The 14912-nt window shown below is 45.9% G+C and overlaps 2 protein-coding genes across 10 annotated transcripts in view; one reads left to right on the top strand and one right to left on the bottom strand.

Annotated features, from left to right (window-relative positions):
• On the bottom strand, positions 1–5332 carry SNU13 (small nuclear ribonucleoprotein 13). The gene is made up of 4 exons (XM_053254255.1): positions 5174–5332; positions 5008–5074; positions 3921–4041; positions 1–492 (listed from the first exon to the last, which is right to left on the bottom strand). The coding sequence occupies exons 2-4, from the start codon at positions 5008–5010 to the stop codon at positions 230–232; spliced, it is 387 nt and encodes a 128-aa protein (XP_053110230.1). The 5' UTR covers positions 5011–5074; positions 5174–5332; the 3' UTR covers positions 1–229.
• Positions 5333–5398: 66 nt separating this feature from the next.
• Positions 5399–14912, top strand: part of MEI1 (meiotic double-stranded break formation protein 1) — an 88129-nt gene continuing 78615 nt past the window's right edge. For 8 of the 9 annotated variants that reach the window (XR_008308243.1, XM_053254230.1, XM_053254227.1 and 5 more), the window contains exons 1-3: positions 5399–5805; positions 8837–8960; positions 11171–11221. Coding sequence is in view for 8 of the 9 variants with exons in the window: in XM_053254230.1 (XP_053110205.1) it covers positions 5668–5805; positions 8837–8960; positions 11171–11221 (313 nt within the window). In the remaining variant the exon portion in view is untranslated. Of the gene's footprint in view, positions 5806–5879; positions 5993–8836; positions 8961–11170; positions 11222–14912 lie in introns of those variants that run through there. The other variant, XM_053254232.1, reaches the window with a different exon arrangement.

Here is a 14912-nt window from a genome sequence, read left to right as displayed (position 1 = left end):
TCACAGTAGAAAGAAGAATTTTAATCTGTTAAAAGCAATGACCAAAACATGCCTGTTAAGGGCCTACACAGTAAGCATGACTGAGGTAAGGAGAAGGAAGAGACAAACCTGGTAGACAACTCAAACTTGGCAAAAGCAAATGCTGTACAAATGACAAGATCTGAACAGAAAAATTGATAGAAATCAAACATTTAACTTGCTTCTTGAATTTTAGGATGGGTGGTCAGATTTAGACTAACAGTCTCTCAATGGCTTGTTGGACAGACTGAATCTGAGGCTTAAGCTGTGAGCCTTCTTTGATAGTAATGGAGCAGGCAATGACAGGCCGTGAAACACCGCAGGCCCGACCCAGGGCCTGCTTAGAGCGCACAAACACGTAGGGCACATTCTTGTCTTCGCACAGAAGAGGAAGGTGAAGAATGATCTCCAGGGGCTCAGAATCTGCAGCCATCACAATGAATTCAGAAATTCCTCTGTTCAAAGTTTTAGTAGCTGTGGAAAAAGAAAAGTCAGTATAGTTACTACAGCTCAATTTCCTCAGACAATCACAAGTTAGAAAATCTAGTGAAAAAGGCTTCATATACCCAGCTCTTCTTGGATGGTTACTAAGAAACTAATATTGGTGGTGTCTTAGTTACTACCGTAGGGATACACAAAACATTTCAACATTGAAACAGTTAAGACTCGAAATGGTCTGTTAGTATCAAGCTAGAAACAAAATGCCCTTTAAATAAAGGGCCTGTTTCGAGCTTGGAACAAAACCACCTCATTTCAAGCGCCATTTTGGAGGCCTGTTTTCCCTTTGCTGATTGGTTTTCTGGCACTGCCTTCCAATTGGCTTGTGATCTCCTTGCTTCTTGGTTGGCTTGATATACAACCAAGTGTTGTCCTGTGTCCCCACTGGCTGGGGGAGGGAGGGGAGAGCCCAAAGGAGGAAGTTACTCAAGTTGAGCTTATGGCTATGCTTGGTGTTGGTGCGGCAGCTGCTGCAATACTAGGAAATAAGGAGTTTTAATTGTGTGTGTGTGAGGGCAACTTGTGCCAGTGATGTTACTGCAGCGCAGGCACTATGGCTGATAGTGGATTCTGGGTCAATGATTCTTTTTTGGACTGTTTTTGAAATGTGTGTTCTACATAAGAACAGCCCTGCTGGATCGGGCCCAAGGCCCATCTAGTCCAGCATCCTGTTTCACACAGTGGCCCACGAGATGCCACTGGAAGCCTACAGGCAGGAGTTGAGGGCATGCCCTTTCTCCTAATGTTATTCCCCTGCAACAGATACTCAGAGGCATCCTGCCTTTGAGGCTGGAAGTGGCCCTCCAGCTAATAGCTGTTGATACATCATGAAGTTATCCAAGCCCCTCTTAAAGCCATTAAGGTTGTTGGCTGTCACCACATCTTGTGGCAGAGAATTCCACAAGTGGATCACGCGTTGTGTGAAAAAGTACTTCTGTTTGCTGGTCTTAAATTTCCCAGCAATCAATTCATGGGATGACTCCTGGTTCTAGTATGTGAGAGGGAGAAGAATTTCTCTCTATCCACTTTCTCCACTCCATGCATGATTTTATAGACCTCTGTCATGTCTCCCTGCAGTTGCCTTTTTTCTAAACTAAATAGCCCCTGATGTAGCCTTGCCTCATAAGAAAGGTGCTCTAGGCCCCTGAACATCTTGGTTGCCCTCTTCTGTACCTTTTCCAGTTCGACAATGTCCTTTTTTAGATGTGGTGACCAGAATTGTACACAGTACTCCAGGTGTGGCTGCACCATAGTTTTGTATAAGGGCATTATAATATTAGCCGTTTTATTTTCAGTCCCCTTCCTAATGATTCCTAGCATGGAATTGGCCTTTTTCACAGCTGCTGCACATTCAGTCGACACTTTCAACGAGCTGTCCACCCCACAACCCCAAGATCTCTCTCTTGATTAGTCACCAACAGCTCAGATTCCATCAGTGTATAGTTGAGGTTGTTTGTCCCAATGTGCATCACTTTACACTTGCCAACATTGAAGCGCATTTGCAATTTTGTCGCCCAATCCCCTAGTTTGGAGAGATCTTTTTGGAGCTGCTCACAATCTGTTTTGGATTTCATTACCCAAAAGAGTTTGGTATCATCTGAAAATTTGGCCACCTCGCTGCTTACCCCTACTTCTAGATCATTTATGAATAAATTAAGAAGCACCAGTCCCAGTACAGATCCCTAGGGGACCCCACTTCTTACTTCCCTCCATTGTGAAAACTCTCCATTTATACCTACCCTCTCTTTCAACCAGTTAGCAATCTACATATGTACTTGTCCCCATATCCCATGACTGCTAAGTTTTCTCAGGAGTCTTTTATGAGGAACTTTGTCAAAAGCTTTTTGGAAGTCCAGGTATACTATGTCAACTGGTTCTCTGTTGCGAAGGACAGATTCCCTTTTACTGTATGCTTCAGTATTTTTCAAGGCAGGGTTGCAGAATGCATTAGGGATGTGTATGGAACTGGCGGGGGCTGGATCGACGGTGGGGGTAGGATAACTAAGGGTGGGGGAGGGTGCACTTTCCCCTCCCTTCACTTCCCTCTGCCAGTGCTCCCTGGAAAACTGGTCCAGCAGGGGCAGCATACTTCCCTGCCACCTTTTGGACTGGAAGTAGGCAGAAGTAGCTCGCGCACGGTCCAAAGAGCAGATGGGGAAAGGTTAAAGATTTGTTTTTTTTAAAAATCACTTGCTTGCCCATTTCTTTTGTGGGTTGGGTGGTAGGTAGCCTATCCACCATGCCCTAACCCACTACCCACTTTGCTGTTTCTAGGATCTACTCATGGGGAACAACTGAGTCTTTCAAGTTTCCTCATTGTTCCCTGTGGCCAAAACACTCAAAACGTTTTGAGGTTTGTTCCATCGAAACAACCGGTTCAATCTCTGTTTCGACAAAATGTTTCAGCCATCTGTGTTTTGTTTCGAGCTCGAAACAAAAATGCAAAATCTGTTTTGTGAACATCCCTATCAGTTCCTGTTCCCAACAAAATACAGGCAGGATCCAAATAACTACTTGAAGTGCATCAAAGGCTTGCATGCGCTCAGTGGAGTGGCTGAATTACAAACCTCCTTGCCTCATTACAAATACTTTGAAAGTCCAAAGTTGGTTGGGTGGAACTAGTCATATGGCTCTTTGGATCCTAACCCATGTTAAGCAGGGTGAAAAACAAGTCCAATATGTTAAATAAGACCTGCCTACCCAATTATAAAAGTATTCAATACTTTTATTCAGAGTATAAGAGCAATTGGAGGTGGGACAAGCATGGAATCAGGATTGATTATAAATAAGACTCCCAGCTGTAGAATTTTTTTTGGCACACACGTCAAACAATGTGGACCACAGTCATTTCTCCTGCAATATCTGTGCTCTTAAATACTGCAGGCCAATATTTATTTAAATAAATAAATTTATATTCCCAAAATGGCTCAGGGCGGTTTTACTGTTAATATTGAAATTCAGTCTGAGTTAATTACAGCTTAGTCACATTTTACAAGTTGATAGAACAAACAATATACAAATGGTAACGTTCCAGTAAACAAGGAAGCCAATACAAGATGATTTCAATTTCTACCACTCTCTCAGCATATCAAGAAACCAAATGTTTAATCCTCACTCATACTATGACTGATATTACAGTGGTCCTGAGACCGTTCCCTATTTCTCAGAGAAAGAATAGTTTATTTGCTGTGTTTGCCTTACCTTCTACTTTCTGCAGATTTGAAGGGAGAGATCAGGGTGTTTGGACTGACAGCAAAAGGCTATTCTATCACCAGAACAGGATGGCAATCAGGGTAAGTAGGGGCTGTTTTAGGGTATATCATACAACACAGCTAGGCAGCAAGACAACACAATATTGCGTACCACACAAGAATGAGAAGTATTTTGGTACAACCAGATCTCACCTTCATTGGCTCCTTTGCGTAACTGTTTGTAGTTACAGGACTGCTGTACAAGATCCAGCAGTGTCTTGGTGAGCTGAGCATCAGCTAGCGGATAAGCTTTGGGATTTACTTCTGCCTCAGTCTGAGAAGAGAAACCAAGAGTTAAGATATAGGGAACAATATTTTCTTTTTAAGTGCTCATTCTCTCAACTCTTTAAGACTACAGTATTATATCTGCATCATTTAAACCTCATCTCCATCCTACAAGAAATTTGCACAAAAAGCTGAAGAACAATAGCTTCCAAAGTGCATTCCATCAGAATGATAACATGCTCATCCTCTTCAGTACAAAGGTTTTTTGGGGGAATGGTGACATTTCTCACATGAAAATAACTCACATGTGGGATTTCTCCTTAGTGAATAAACTTGTTCCAATTTCTCTCAAACCAATGAGAAGACAGACAAGTCAATGATAAATGACAGCTGTTTGTATAGAACACACCCGAATTTAAATATCTGGGTTAGCTATGAAATTTGAGTTGAATTGACCTTGGGAAGTTTCATTCGCATTCAGCCTATCCTACTTTATGGGACTCTTGTAAAAACAAAACAGGATTACTTCCCAACGTACTCCATTTTTTGCTCGTTAAAGGAAGGGCCGGATACAAAGAACGGAAGTCTACAGAAGCGTCTATAGCAGGAACACGTGGGCACTACTAAAACCTTAACATGGTTATAGATGTGCTTAGAATCAGAACGAAAACGGAGGGATACATCCGTGGGGGTTACTTACAATTTCTCCAGCCACCACAAGTATAAAAATGTGCTTTAAAAAAAAAGTAGGCACTTTATAAACTACGCCGGGACCTCTTGGCTTAGCACATGGTTATGGTCATTAGCACTATGGAACTCCGAGTAATTTTCTGCCCCGAGAAGCATCCCTAGGGAATCTCCAGCTACACTTATAGTAGTGGTATAATAAATAAGACATTCTCATCGACAGTTATGGCTCTGCAGACAGAATGCTGGTTCAATGAGCCCCAGAGACCTTTCTATCTTTGGGTGGTTCAATAACACAAGTTGGGGAGCCGAACTTAGTTCTACTCACCATATCTACGAAGTGGAAAGATCGCTTGGTGAGACTTTATTCTGGAGCGGTCCTCTCAGCTCGAAAGCTTCACGGAGGAAGGAAGGAAAGGGAGAACGTGAGAAAGACGCGCCACTCCCGGAAACAACGTGCGGGAAACTCACAGGGGCAGGAAGGAAACGGCTACCAACAAACTGGCGGTAAAGAGTGCTCCCTTTCTCCGATAGCGAAGCAGTTGCAAGTCATTGCGCCCTCTGGCTGTGGCCGGTTGTAGAAATTGCAAGATCCTTTTGCTCGTTGCAGCAAAACTAGCCGAGTCTGACGGGCAAGGCACTTTAAAGACGAACACATTCATTACAGCAAAAACTAGCCCACGAAAACTTTTGCTGTAATAGCAATAAGTCCCACCGAACCCTTACACATATATACACACACACACCCTAATCCCTCCAGAATCCTGCATACTCAAAGCATCATGCTGCTGCTGCTTCGGCGCATTCGGCTGGGAAAGCGGCCGGGTTAGGGTTTGAGTTGCTACACCTGTTGCTGGAGTGCCTCTAGTTCAAGGCAATGGGCCTGCGCAAAAGCTTTCCCGCCAAATTCGTGCCGCTCTCCTCCCAAAGGTAGTATTGAGATTGACCGAGGGCAGGCAAGCCTGTGGTGGTGAGGAGTGTGTACACAATGGAGGAGGTGGCCGCGGAGCCTCTCGTCTTTGAGCGGTTCCATCGGCGGCATGATTCGCGCTGGCTTCTGGAGTCGCTGCCTTCGCCGCTGTGCTTAGCCTGCGCCATGGAGGCGGTGAAAGAGGACGGAGCCCCGGTGTGTATGGGTGTGTGGGCGCGCGCGCTGAGGTGCCGCTTGCAGCAGCCCGCTTAGTCCACCCAGAGGTGACCAGCACCCGTTCACACAAGCACCTTGGGCAGCATCCAGAGGCGTAACAAGGTTGGAGTGGGCTCAAAGACAAGATTTTAAAATGGGCCCCCCTCACTGAAGCTCAGCTCATGAAGTAAAGAAATCTTAAATGAGGCTGAATAGTGGTAACAAAAGCATAGTAATCCTAAATTAATTTTTAAAAGGCGATGCAAGTCATTTAATGGTACTAGAGAAAGACATCCTGTTCTGGTAGCTCCAGGTCTTAACACTCACATGAATTTCGGAGGATGAATACAAACTGAAGGAAGCGGGGGCGGGGGGGTTGCACAGCTGGGGGAGTCAGTCATGTGACTTGCCTCTGCACCCCCCCCCCAAGGCAGTGGGCCCCCAGACAACTGTCTCACCTTACCCTATTATAGTTACGCCCCTGGCAGCATCCAGGCTAAGTTAATCATGACAAATTTGTTAATCCCGATTCACTTGTCTCATTTATTTCGATGGTAGTCATGATTAAGTAGCCTGAATGCTGTGCATTGTTTTTCTTGCCTGCTCTTGTTTTCCTGTCAAAGGAGGGTGGGGCGGGGGATATTAGTGCATGGGAAAACCGCTGGGTTCATTCATACTCGCCATTGATCCGCACAGTTTATTTGTCAACATGGGGGAGAGGGGTTAATGAGGCAAATCCTGGGGCAGCAGGCAGGGGTGTTGCTAGCTATAAACAGAGGTGCACCTAGGTAATTTTGGAGCCTGGACCTAAAGGCTTTTGGAGGCCCCCCTGCTTCAAGTTAAGCATCATTTTTGAACACATAGGTTTTTGAGGGCAGGCAGCCACCTAATGGCGCAGCGGGGAAACAACCTGCTTAGACAGGTTGGTTCGAATCCCCACTGCTGTGTTTCTCAGAATACTATATCGGGCAGCAGCGATATAGGGAGGTGCTGAAAGGCATCATCTCATAGTGTGCGGGAGGAGGCAATGGTAAACCATTCCTGTATTCTACCAAGAAAACCACATGGCTCTGTGGTTGCCAGGAGTTGATACTGACTACGGCACAACCTTTCCCTTTCCTTAAGGGCACAAACCACACCACCCAGGACAGACTAACGACAATGGGGGGGCACCCAGGAGGTGTGGAGGCCCTAGACTTTAGTGATGTGCACGAACTGGTTCGCAGGCCATGTTTCAGGCCTGCAAACCAGTTTGCAAGTGGCCTGGTCCGACGCCGGGTAGGTCGCTTTAAGGGTGGGGGGTTGTACTTATCCCTCCCGCCACTTTCCCCCCACCGGCGCTCCAGTTTTGAGTAAAAGGTGGCAGCGGTCCTCCCTGCTGCCCCTGCCCCCTTGTTGTTTGCTCACACCGGAAGTAACTGCCACGCATGTGCATGTCAGCGACATGTAGGTGTGCGTTGCCAGCGCATGCGCCGTGCACATGCACGGCAGTTCACAGGGAGGACCGCTGCTACCCCAAAATTTTTACTCAAAACTGGAGCGCTGAAGGGGGAAAAGCGGCAGGAGGGGTAAGTACAATCCCCCTCTGTGAACCACGCCTCCACGGTCTGTGCACATCACTACTAGACTTTGGACCCAAAGCCCACACTTTGGCTATAATTGAGCAGATGAGTTCAAAGAACCTGGCCCCCCATCTCCTGAGGGCCCTCCAGCTCTACCCTTCCCTATTTTCTTCATTATCTCCCTCACTCCAAGGGGCCTCCAGGGAGAGAGGTGAACACGGGCCCCCTCTTCCCTAGCTATGCTCAGGACTTAATTTTGAGTCAGGGCTGAGCAAGCCCACTCCCCACTTTTAGGAACAAGGCAATAAAGAACTACGCAGGGTGTGTGTTTTCTTCAATTAATAACCCCACCCCTGATCTTAAGGGCTTGTTCACTTCAGTGCACATACCAAGCTTGAGCTTTTGGCCCACACCTTTCCAAAAACTGAGCAAGTATGGAAGTCGTGGAGGCCAACTGCTGTTCTGTAGATTTCTGGGTTTCAGGAAAAAGGGAAAGTGCCAGTGGGCTGGCTTAAGGATATTTTCACTTGTGATGCTAAGAACGGTCACATGGCACACATTGTGCCCCCCCCAAGTTTCAGAAGTGCTTTTTGGTGTGATGTGTGAAAGCAGTTGTTATAGTGGAAATTAGGGATCTAATCATATCTCTTAAGTGTAACTGGGTTGAGCAAATTTTTAAAAAATAATTGTTGAACCCTTGTTTCCCCCTCCCCTTTTTCTCAGAAAGTTCCTGAGTTCCCCTAGGTGCTCCTGAACCTATCTAAGGCTCCAATCCTCTAAACATGCATACCAGAGAGCAATCCCCATTAGACAGTAAAATTTATCTCTGAGTAAACATGCAGAGGGTTGTGCTGCAAATTAATCAGAATTTGTAGCTCTGTTTAATGGTGCCTAGTGACTGTTGGGTGGTGTTGCCACAAATGAGATGACTGGTAAAGGGGCCTTTGCTCTGCTAGCTTTCTCCATTCAGATACAAAAACAAGGGGAGATCAGGATATTAGCATTCAAAAACAATAGGCATCCTACAGATATCAAGATGCTTATACAGATAGTATAAGCATCCTACAGATAGCAAGAAAGACTTCATTGTTGTGAAGTTATTTACCTGTGGTAAATATGGGTTCTCTCTTCCTCTGGCCATGTTAGGGGATGGGGAGAAGTTAGTAGGGGAAAAGAAATACAACAAATGGGGGGAAATGGTGCTCTATATATGCTTTCTGTTCTGGGCTTACCCACTTGAGTTTTTATTGAGAGGTCAGTGAAGTAGCCTAATAATTTTGGACTTATATATCTGTATCTCTATATATCTCTATATATAGATCAATTCAAGACTTTTTATTTATTTTTAAAATGTATAACTTGTTTTCCTTTCCAAAAGGAAACCAAGGGTGTCCTAAAACTAAAAATACAGGTTTGTATCAGGATTGACACTTGACTTATATTTCAAAAAACAATTTTCCTTTTTTTAGCTAGTACGCAAGCAGTATGTGCTCTCACGCCTCTGTGATGTTTTGACTTGCCATGCAGCACTGATAATCCCTTTGCTTGCTCAAGATGAAAGAGTATGTGCCCATTTCATGTCAACTTTATTTGGTAAGAGAAAAATAATATATACTTAGTTAATATCACAGGTGTAGGGGTAAGAGAATTTTAGATATTTATGATTTTTCTCAGCTAGGAGGTTAAAAGTATGTATTCTGTATGGATATCTTCTAGTCCTTTTTGGTTGTCTAAAGACTTCTTCATTATCTATTTGTACTGTAATCTACCTTTTGAAGGGAAGACAGTCTAGCAGGCCACCATGTCTGCTGTGTACCTTATAACTTTTGTATTTACAGTTTGCTATGAACCAAATTTATACGGGAAGGGGTCCTAGAGGACCCTGACTGGGTATTTTTTCCTCATCTTGAATCAAGATGGCAGCAATTCAAATTATAAGCAATACCTCTTTAGAAGTTGTTTGAAGTTGCAGCTTCCTGCTGGGGCAGCACGCATCTCAATAACCCCTGTGTGGCACCAGCATGCACTTAGTATCCTCACATGTGCATGCACCTTGTGCATGATCAGCAACACCATGCTGACCATGAAACTGGTCCTTGCACATGCACAGATGCCATGTGCATACTGGCGCAGTGCGGGGGATATTGGGACATGCGCGGAGAGCAGGACCTGCTCTCCTTTTTCTTAAAGTTCCCATTCCCCATTCTCAAAAAGTGCTCAAACCAGTTCGTGCACATCCCTAAGGCATTTTTTACTCTTTAGTGGCATATAGTCCACATGTCTTCCTTTGAATATTTGTTTCGGCTTGAGAATACAGAGAACCTTGATATTTGTGGGGGTTCCGTTCCACAGTTGTACCACAGATACGGAAACCATGAATATCAAGGCATTTAGTGAATGGGGGGTTAGGTTCCCAGTCGCCGGGAAAATGAGTAAAAAATGCTGATGTTCGGCCAAATTTGGGGGTGAAACGTGAGGGGAAGCTCCTTACCATGCTTTGCTGCTCTCCCTGCATCACGCTGAGCCCCCGGAATGCCCCAAAATCAACCCCAATCATCATTTTTGTTCCTTTTAAAAAATGGGAGCCATTTTGTGGCTCCAAGAAACAAAATGGCAGCCGGAAATGACCTCTGCAGTAATTTCCGGCCACCTCTAACCTGCGGATACATGAGGCCGATGTGTTCCCTGTCCCCCGCATATGTGAGGTTGCATGTCTTTTTCCTGACTGCATATACGCAAATCAGCAGATATCGAATCTGTGAATAATGAGGCCCTCCTGTACTGCATTTTTGAGGATTCAAATGCAATCTTTTCCATTCGGGAAAAAATGTTATTCTTCTAGATAGTGCTTATGTTGCTATTGTATCTGCTGTATGGAATATGGTTCTTGAATGTCATGAGTACCTGTTGGATGTTCACTGAGACATAATGCAAGAGCTCCCCATATACAATTAACCTGCTGCTATACAATGAAGCTCTTCTCATGATAGGTGAGAAGAGCTTCTTCCGGGTCTGCGGGGAGAGCGGGCTTAGCCCGCTCTCTCCGCAAACAATCAAAAGGCAGCCCTGGGCGGCCAGATTGGCTGCCAACATGATTGCCAGCTCCATGATGGAGCCGGCGGGGGTTGCAGGGATTTGGTGCCGCGTGGCCCTCAGAAGCTTCAGGATGCATCCTGGAGAGACCCCCAAGGTTAACGAGGCGATCACTCTGTTTAAGGGGAGGGGGATTTAATGAGGTTAGCTGCCAGGAGCCGCACAGCTCCCATTGCAGCACACGATCACCCAAAAGAGGGCTGGACTCCTTTAGCCTGCTTGTGGGCGATCATGGGAATAGCTTCAATCTGTTGTTGTTTTGGTATCCTATAATATATTATATTGTATGTACTTTAACACTAGGTTAATTGGATGGGGGGAATAGGACCGGCATCGAGGGAGATATCATTTGGTAGCTGCCAAGGGTCCAGGACCTTCAGAAGAGCACACTGCTCATCCCTGAGACTACTCTGTGTCCATAGCCTTCATGTGGTGGTCACAGAACAACTTTCTTGGGGACCACCTAGGTAGGAGGGGTCCATGGAGGGCAGTTTTAAGAAGTTAGCTCTGTAGTAGAGCACTTGCTTTTTGGCCACTTGAACAGTCGTCCAGTCTTCTGACCAGAAATATATATTCACACCACATAGTACAGGTTTACTAAAAGGGGAAATGTGATAATGCTGGAAGACCTCAGCCCTCTTAAATGCTTTTAAAACTCAGTATTGATTCCAGTACCATGATAGTGATTTATCTGTGGGTTGATCTTGCAGAAATGTTACAAACTGTGGAAGACAACAGTGTGCTGAATTTGCCCATTGAAGGTGAGATGAAACGATGAGCTTGAATTACTCCTGGAAAGAAAAAGAAAAAACAATAATTACTTTTGTGGTTACGTTTGCACTGGCATCTATCTAGCTAAGCAGCATAAAAACTCTAACTTCAGTATTGTAAGAAATTTAATTAAGACTGCAGTCCATAGCTCATATGCTAGGGAGAGTTTCATTCAAGTCAATGATTCTTGCCATTGAGTAAAGAAGCTTAGAATTGCATTGCATGGAGAGTAACTTGGTTTTCACATATTTTTTGTTCCAATTATTATACAATTTATGGAAAAATATGCTTGGAGATTAAGTACGTCTTTTGAGGTAGCTATGGTAGCAAAACTTCAAAGTTAAATTGAATGTGTGTGTGGCGAGCCTGGCTGTCCTTATGCCTGAGGATGGAGTGGTCAGGGGGCCCAAGGAGACAGGGACAGGTGGCAGTCAGGGAGAAGCAGAGGAAAGACAGCCAACGGGCAGGGACTCAGCTCCAGGCGAGGAGGGGCAGAGCCCTGAAAGAGCCGAAGGGGAAGTGCGAGAGGATAACATCAGCAGCATGCCTTCCGAAGGGAGGGGGTCTGAGCAGGAGGAGGGGGAGAGACATTGGCAGCAGCTGTAATTGCCGTAATTGGGGGTGGGTGATGCATAGCCTGTGAGGAGGCATACAAGGAGCTGGCCGGGGACAAGAGGCTGGCTGGTGGTGAGTATCTGGGACAAGGGAGGCACAGGGTGACTCTCAAACTGGGCAAGAAGCCAGCGGGCGGGAGAGGAAGCTATGGGGGGGCCGATCGACCAGAAAGCATGGGGTAGGGCAAGAAGTGGGGAAAGCCAGACGTGCTGGGGGGGGGGAAGTGGTGGTGTGTGGGCCAGCCGGAGGAGCAGATGTTCTGTGCCTGGCCCCGCTAGTTATTATATAATTAATTTAGACTATATACTGCATTTAACAAAAACATTCCCAAAGTGGTTTACATAGCAAAGAAATGAAAGATGTCCCAAAGGGGCTCACAGTCTATAAAAAGAGAGACACCAGGGAGACATCAGCAAACCGCCACTAGGAGTGACACTGCATTGGGACAAACGGGGACCATTGCTCTTCTCCTGCTAAATATGAGAGCCACCACTGAAAGTGCTTTTTTTGTCCCCTTAGCAGGACAGGGATTATGTCATCAATTTATATTCCTCCCTTCAATATAAAAACTATCAGGGCGGTTTACAAAATAAAAGCAATAATAAACAGCAGAATAAAAACAGCAGCAATTAAAAATAATTGCCTGACACCCAGACTATTAATGTGCTAGCATAATGGGAGAAGATATGCAGCTCTAGGCAGTTTGTGGTGCTTCGTGATGTGATGTTGCACAACCACCACATGTACAAGATTGTTCAATGTGTTGTACAACATGTTTTGCAATGTTCCGATCTTTTCTGCTAGCACAAGAACTAGTCTGGAACAGAAGATCTAGACTGAGATCCATCGAGATCCAGAAGAATGGGGTTCTGTGCCTGCGGGGGACCCTCGTGGTAGAATGCCGCAGCTCATCATGATGATCGAGCCCTGCCTCCATGGCTACAGAATGCTATTTAAAGGTGGGCTGGTCACCATGTTCCTCAGTTCTTTTCTGACCACTGTTGTGTTCGGACCTCAGTCTTTCACTCCTTGTCGGAAAGTTCTTCAGAAAGCTTCCTTGATATTCGTGAATTCATCTTTTTTTTAAAAAAAACAACAGACAGTTATTTTGGTTATTTTGTACACTTCAAACAGTGTACAAAAAAAATCCCCCCCCCCAAAGGTCAAAAAGTGGGAGAAATTGAGTCCCAACCAGGTTGAGCATTTCCACGCAGAAAATCGGGACATCCCACGCAGTGCGGGACAATTGGCAATCCTATTGGAGACTGAGCAAAGGTCACTCCGTTCCTTCTTGTCGAGCCAATTCTTACTTAACTTATTTGGCCTGAGGGGGATAACCCCACCCCAGTTCTTTCTGTCCTCAGCAAGCTCCAAGGCAGCGTTTTTCTAGCTCTATTTTCTGCTGATATTACTTCTCTAATGGACTTCCTAACTACAGTATTCTGTTCTCAAATCCTTTTTTCTGTCCCTGATCCTTATTACTTGCTATTACCTAAAAAGAAAAGAAAAACACCCATCTTTCGTCCTTTTATCTTCCCCCACTTTTTCTCCCCCTCATCTCCTCTTTCCTCTCCATTGCTTGGAGCCAGGCAGAGAGGTACTGAACAATTTCTCCAACAAGGGGAAGAGATCGAGTGTTTTCGGCTTGGGAGGCTTCAAGGCCATTTGTAGGCCCCATTGGCACAGGCTGCTGCAATCTCTGCATAGCAAGGCCGCTTTTCTAATCTCCCGAAAACTGCCTGAAAAATTCGCCAGCAGTGAGTTGACAGTCCCTGATTGGCCATCTCTCATCTATTGGCTACGGAGTTGTCGTCCCCCCGGAAGGGCTTAATTTTCCTGCGTCGGTGATGGCCGCTCTCGAGCCACCCATCCCGATCATCGAAGGGGCCGCATCGAGTCTCCTGCCCTCAGGCCACAAGACTCGCACTACTGCGGCCTGGCACGCCATGCTGCTTCAGGCAGCTTTAAGTGGCTGTGAAGAGCGCTTTCAGAGGCTCCCTATTGCCAACGCCCCACCAACCTCGGAAGAGATTAGGTGGATTGGTGAGCTGGGTAGCAACCTGACCGGCAGGGCAGCGAGGTCATCACAGTCGTCTTCTGTTCCTAAGATGGCGATGGTTGCGAAGAATCCCTCCATTTTACCTAAAGGAGCCGGTAATGTAAAAGTGAGACAGTCTCTAAAAGGGCGGGAAAAGACTAAGACTGTGACTATGGTGTTTGGCCAGCAGGGGGAGTCTGCTGCAGAGACTGGGCCTAAAGAGTCCAGTTCTAACCCTGCTGTTTTACCTAAGTCTGTGCCACCTGAGTGGCAAGCATGGTTTCGCAATGCAATCATTGACACCATCTACCAGGTTAGGCCCCCTAAGAGGAGTAAGAGATCCAAAAAGGGGAGAAGGCATAGGTCACGCAGTGTGAGCTCCTCATCTAGCGAGTCTGTCAGTCCTTCTCCCAAGAAGGCCAAAAGCAAGTGTAAGCATAGTGAGCCTGGCAAGGTGGCTGGCAAGGTGGCATGGGACCATACCTCTGATGCTTCCGATCAGACTCTGGGGGCCCTAGGGGTTTACTTGCACCTCGGAAAAATGTCATTGCAAACTCAGAGAGGCCTAATCTGCCTTCTGACCCTGAAGACCCAATTAATGCAGGGGGAGGTTTTGATCCGGACCCTGAGACTCTGTTAGACAAGGATGACGGGGAATGGTCTGGAGGGGAGGACACTGATGATGCCTCGGTGTCACAGCGCCTCTTTGTGGCAGAGGAGTTCAGCCCACTGATGTCCAGAATTATTAATACAATTCGACTGAAATCAGAGGCTAGGCAGAGTTCTGACTCTTCCGCAAAAGGGGACTTGGTCTTTCCTAGAGCACGCCCCAAGGACATGCTGATGCCCGTGCCAGAGTTGTTTCTGGATGTAGTCAAACAGGAAAGGTTGACACCAGCTTCCAACTGCAAGGCTATGTCCATGGCTAACAAATTTTATTCTTTTCAGCAAACCACTACAGATATGTTGAGGACACCAAATGCGGATTCCCCGGTATCTCGAGAGGGTGAGGTTTCTCTAAAAGACAT

The sequence above is a fragment of the Hemicordylus capensis genome, chromosome 5 (genome assembly GCF_027244095.1).
Source record: "Hemicordylus capensis ecotype Gifberg chromosome 5, rHemCap1.1.pri, whole genome shotgun sequence".
NCBI lineage: Eukaryota > Metazoa > Chordata > Lepidosauria > Squamata > Cordylidae > Hemicordylus > Hemicordylus capensis.
Note: the sequence above shows the minus strand (reverse complement) of the source record. Positions and strands in the feature narration are given on the sequence as shown.